The 5,918-nt window shown below is 30.2% G+C and overlaps 1 protein-coding gene across 1 annotated transcript in view; it reads left to right on the top strand.

Moving 5' to 3' along the window:
* Nucleotides 1-3,388: 3,388 nt before the first annotated feature.
* Nucleotides 3,389-5,918, top strand: part of LOC126907941 (uncharacterized) — a 29,316-nt gene continuing 26,786 nt past the window's right edge. Inside the window, exon 1 of the mRNA XM_050689665.1 lies at nt 3,389-4,255. Within this exon, the coding sequence (XP_050545622.1) occupies nt 3,438-4,255 (818 nt within the window). The 5' untranslated portion in view covers nt 3,389-3,437. The remainder of the gene's footprint in view (nt 4,256-5,918) is intronic.

Here is a 5,918-nt window from a genome sequence, read left to right as displayed (position 1 = left end):
TCATTACAGAACTAGTCATTTCAGGTGAATGTATATTCGGATGAGGTTTGAAAGTGTCAGCTAGATGTTCTTTGAATAACTCTGCCTTTTCCAAGTCAGAGATAGCTAGACTTCCGTTATTTTTTTTAATTGGGAGATTAGTTGTTTTATATCTAAGAGCTTGTTTGGTAGCTCTCCACAGGCTACCATCCTTAGATGTTAGGCTACATAAGTAATTTTTATAGGAGTTAGTTTTGTGTTGAGCAAGCATTTTTTTGAGTTTATTTGCTAACTTATTATATAAGTGTTTATGTGACGGAAGTCTGGTGCGTTGGAACAAAGCTCTAGCTCTACGTTTATCAGAAATTAATTTTCTTATTAGCTCTGGTAAAACAACTGTTTTGTTTTGGCAAGGAGTTTTATCTTCAGTAGCTGTCCAGGCAGCTGTTTGTATGATATTAGTGAGATTTTTTACAGCCTCATCTATGTCCTCAGTATTTTTAAGTTTTGAACTTAGTTTAATTTTCTGATTAACAAGATTATGAAACATATATCGATCTGTGTTTACTTGAAATAACTTGGGATGACTTAGATGAGTTTGTGGAGTTGAATTAATAGTAAGTAGGACTGATGAATGATCAGAGTTAAGCTCAAGGATATTGTCTATAGTATAATTTAAAGTATTCGGTATTTTAGCTACAAAAATATCAAGTATGTCTGGATTTTTACGAATGGACAAAGGCCAATATGTTGGGCCAGGAGGAGCAAGAATATTCAATTTTTTTAATGATACAAAATCATGTAGAACAAGACCACGGGGGTTATTTGAGCGACAGCCCCAAATTTGGTGTTTGGCATTGAAGTCGCCACCGACAATGAAATTACCTTTCAAAGTGTTAAAATAATTGTTGAACAACATGTTCGTGACCTTATGTTTGGGAGGAGAGTATAATGCAGCAATAGTAAATGAATTGTTATTAAGTTTTAAGGATATGGAACAGGATTGTATATAGTCTTGGGAGTAATTGGGAAGAGGTATGAATGGAATAGAAGATTTAATAAATATAGCTACCCCTCCATGAGCAGTATTGTCTGGATGGTTGCATTTTAATAATTTATAACCATGGATGAAAAAATTTGAGTATTCAGTAAAATGAGTTTCTGTTATAATTGCAATGTCTATCCGTTTAGTATGAAGGACAGTTTGTAGTTCATTAATGTGGTTTTTTAAGCCATTAGCATTAAACTGAAGGATTAGTAATGAATTGTGTGTAAAGGACTGACTAGTCATTTTTCTTATCGAGCAAATTGGAGATAACTTTTGTTAGGAGAGATATAAGGGGATTGATTAGAGACTTAAGGTCTTCAAGGAAAGTTGACATGACTTTATTTATATCTAACGAAGGTGGAGAAATTTGATTATTAGTATTATTGGAAGTAATTTGAGCATATGTTTGTTTTGGAGATGTGTGGTTAACATTAGGGAAATCTTTTAATGAGTGGTTGTCTTGTTGTACATTAAAATTCTTATTTTTAAAATTATCATATAAAAAATTACTTTTATGTGTAGATTTTTTTCGTTGTTGCAGATCTCTGTAAACTGAACATCCTTTGTAATTGGCTGGGTGGCTACTTGAGCACAGTGCACATTTTGGAGGTTGTTCACGAGGCTTTGAGCAGTTAGACGACATATGATTAGCTCCACAGCGCACACATCTCGGCGGGTAACCACAGTAGGCTTTTGTGTGACCATAATCTTGACAATTTGTGCATTGACTTATAGTTTTGGGTTTATACGGCTCTTCAACTTTAATCTTTGTATGTAATAAGGAGGATAAGTCATATATTTCTTTAGATTTATCATTTGGTTCCAAGTCAACAAAGAAGAGTGGTAAGGGATTTTTACTAATTTTATGAATAACGTTAGTTACTTGCCTAACTACAAAAAGTCTAATTTCAAGTTCATTTTTTATTGTATCCACCGAAGTAGTAGGATGTAAATTGCGGATCACTATGCGTAAAGGCTTGTCTTCTTTTAACTGGTAGGTGTGAAATTCCGCTTTTTGTTCTTTTAAAAACCGTACCAGTGTTCTATACGAATCTGGATTTTTTGTTTGTATTTTAAGACGATCTACTGTTGATTTGCATATGAAATTGTCCACTCCAATCAATTCAATAAGAGCAGTGCAAAGATCAGTGAAGTTTTCCACACCTTTTATGAAAATAGAGGGAGGGATTTAGATTGGTTGTTCCGAATTATTTTCAGGGAGAACCTGATTATGTATGATTTCAACATCATTTTCATCATTAAGTATTTCATAGCGGTTTGAAGAATGGAATAGTTTAATACTTTTTTTGCTAGAAGTGATTGAGGGAGGTAAACCAGTATTTGAGTTTGAAGAAGAAGAATGTTGCCATTTATTGGGTATCTTTTTCCAGCCATCGGCAGTATTATTATACAATCGGCGAGAGCTGATTATTTGTGTTATTATTACGATTAACGTGATTATCAACTTTGTTAGTAGTTATAGACATGACGGCGGAGGTAATTTAGATAAGAGGCCGTCGTGCGACAGCCCAACGAGATAAGTACCACAGGCAATGACGTGTGGATAACCCACACGGCACTGCTTTACGTTTGCTGTTGAAAAAATATAATAGTTTTTTTTTTTTTTTTGATTTTTTCTTTTTTAACTTACGTTTACGTTTTATGTATGCAATCCATAGAATAGACGATTTGTAGGACAAGACTGTTACATTTTTACAATAAACTAAATTAGATTAGTATACCACTATAACGGGAAAAAGAAAAAAAAACAGAAAGATGGAGCTTAAAAATACCCGTGTATTCAACGACTGCTGATAAACGAATGACTTTTAAAAGTTAAGTTGAAAAAGTTAGTTGTTGTAAAGAAGTTGCTATTTTAAATCCCCCCTGTAGCAAAATAAGTGTTAGATTTAAAAAAAAAATGATATTAATTGAAAGGAAATTACCTAAGGTTTCAATATAAAAAAAATATTATTTTAATTTGTTAATAATTGAAAAAGTTATGGCAGTTTTAAGTACAAAAAACGTCCCGATAGAAGGTGATTTTCTTTAATAATCTTTAATAATGTTAATTTATTTTGATAAAAGCATTATTCATTTAATTTTTTCATTGTGAACTATTCATGGAACAATTGAATTTTATTGAAATTACATAAAGAAAAATACACATAAAAAACTTTTATAAATTTTATAATTAATTATTTTTAAAAGCAATTATTAAGCCTTGTCATAGTAAATAGTATAATATAGTACAGAGCTATATTTTTACTGACGTAGAAAAAATATTTATATTCGTTATATATATTTTTATATCAAGAAATAAGTGATATTAAATAATAAAAAAGATATTTGCATTATAAATCTACCTCAGTTTCAAATGTGAATTTCTTCATATTGGTATTTTTTTACAATGAAATTTTATTCATTTATTTTAATATTTATTGTCGTTTTAGTGTTGCAACCAGACAAAAGAGTTCATTGCAAAAGTCATCATGCTATGTATGAAAAATATATCGAAAGGGTGGTGAGTTACATTTATTCACAAATAATATCGTATCGGAAACAAGATCCCAATAATACAGAAAAAGCTTTCCAACCAAGCACTACGTTGTTAAAAAAATATATTTATACAATACGTATACTCAATTTCAAGTATTATGAAATTTTAAAAAAATTCCTTAATTTAATAAATCATTTACTTAGATACTGTCAGCAATTTCACGATGAAGATAAATTATCGACACATTTTATTCCTTGTGTGCAAATGCTTGAAATAGTTATAAAAAGTTCCAAAACTTTTATTGAACATGTACACAATGCAATGAAGTTTTTAAGCTACATAGATATAAGTTTATTGTTTCCTGATAGCTTTGTACCGTTTCTTACAATTGATGTAATCGTCTTTATGTATCAGTACATCTTAGAAATAAGTTCGGACACCAGCTCTTTTGATCTCAACAAATCACCTTACGAAATCTCTGAAATGAAATTTGAGAATTTGACAAAATTTGAAACAAACGCATCAATATTAATAAACAATTTTATTCAAAATTCTAAGTACATATACGTTTTTCTAACAAATGATTTAAAAAATATTAAAATTGCAGAATTACCTATTGACGTAATGTCTGCAAGAAAAGAAATACTTGATAAGTTTTTCGACGAAATTATTGAAGTTTGGTACAAAAACTTAGGATTTGAAGAATTTCTCAACCCTAAATCAGCAGAGTAAGAATTCCTACATTTAATATTACTTTGTAAAATACGTTATAGGTAATATTTTAAAAGATTTTTAATGAATAAATATTTAAAAAGAAAATTATTTTCTTATGGAGTCTAGATACTATTTTTTGTATTAATATAACACACTAATAAAATATGACGGTTTTTTTAAATAGCTGGATTATCGAAAATAAATAAGTAAATTTTACTATATTTTGAAACGTCCTTATTTAGGTACTGTCATTTTGAATCAATGTTTGAAGTATTGTATTTTTTTAATTAGTTTTTAGTTTTGATGCAATGCTTCTGCATCAAAATTTTGATGCAAAATGAAGGATTTTGTATATACAATATAATGCGGTTCTTTGACTAAAAATAATAAATGGAAACATTTGATTTTTGAAGGGTGCACGTGTGGGGGAAAATAAAAGCGTATGACTATAGTGTGACTGTGTTAACTATGTGTTGGATGTGATTAAGAACAGAAAATATTGACTTTATATAGTATTTGTTGTGAGAAGTATTGTGTAATAGGATAGAATATTTGTTTGTGTTGAGAGATGAAAGAGAAGAGAAAGAATTAGTGTTTTTAAGTATAGAGCCTATTACAACATATTAGCAGGTTTATTTGGAACTGAAGTATCTAAAAATGGAATTGGTAGCTTAAAAACATTATGTAATGTTCTGCCGCCAATAAGAAGTGTTGAACAATTCCACTATATGCTGTTGCAATACAGCGAAGATTTTGTGAAAGTATGTGATATATTATCGCTTTTTGAATGAAAATTTTTCCGCGACCTGCATGTGCAGTCACAAATGCATTGCATCCGGTATCGTGATGAAGTACTTCACGTATAACTTTATCAATTAAATTTCGTTGTTCATCGTATGCTTAGTCATACTTTTCGTTGAATAAAAATTGTTACTCAAGTGGATCATATTCATCAATATCTTATGCTTTCATTATAATTTAGGTACGTGGCAAACCGAGTGCTTTACGTGTTAAATTATGTGCTATTAGAATTTCTTCTATGTGCTCTATTGAATGAGACATCTTTATTGAAATTATGCAAATAATCTTCACTGAAATTCATTTTAAATTCATTCTATAGTGATTTGGCGGGGATATTAAACGCACATATGAATGCAAACATTTCATGCATTTATTTTGGTGAATTGAATTGTTTAGCTTCAAGCAAATACTCCCTCCATTCATTATCATTGGATGCTATGCCTCGTGCATAGCATGCTTCAATAAATCTATTGTATTGGATACCATTGTATTTGCGAACATCTTCAAATGATTTTGGTCTTGCCACATGTAATAGCAATATACGCAAATGAAACAATTCAATATCTTTCTGTGACAACATACATTCATGAAATTATTTTATCACCACCTCTCAATCGACGCTGCCATTTTCTGTCATTTTACCATGTGTAATCTACAGGTATTTCAATGTACTTACATTGATGAGCGAAATGTTCATAAATATTTAATTAAAAATAGGCCATAAATTTTGTATATCTGACATTTGCAACAGCCCTTTATTCTTCACCTGATCTGAAAACTATGTTTTGTCAGCTTGGAAGATGTATGTCAAGTCTTATAATGGTGTGTGAATTAAGTGCTTAGGAAATTAAATTGTTTTGGAGACTCTTTTGAACA

Source organism: Daktulosphaira vitifoliae, unplaced genomic scaffold (assembly GCF_025091365.1).
Source record: "Daktulosphaira vitifoliae isolate Bord-2020 unplaced genomic scaffold, ASM2509136v1 Scaffold_5, whole genome shotgun sequence".
Lineage (NCBI taxonomy): Eukaryota > Metazoa > Arthropoda > Insecta > Hemiptera > Phylloxeridae > Daktulosphaira > Daktulosphaira vitifoliae.
The sequence above is the reverse complement of the archived record's forward strand: the minus strand, read 5'-3'. Positions and strand labels throughout refer to the sequence as shown.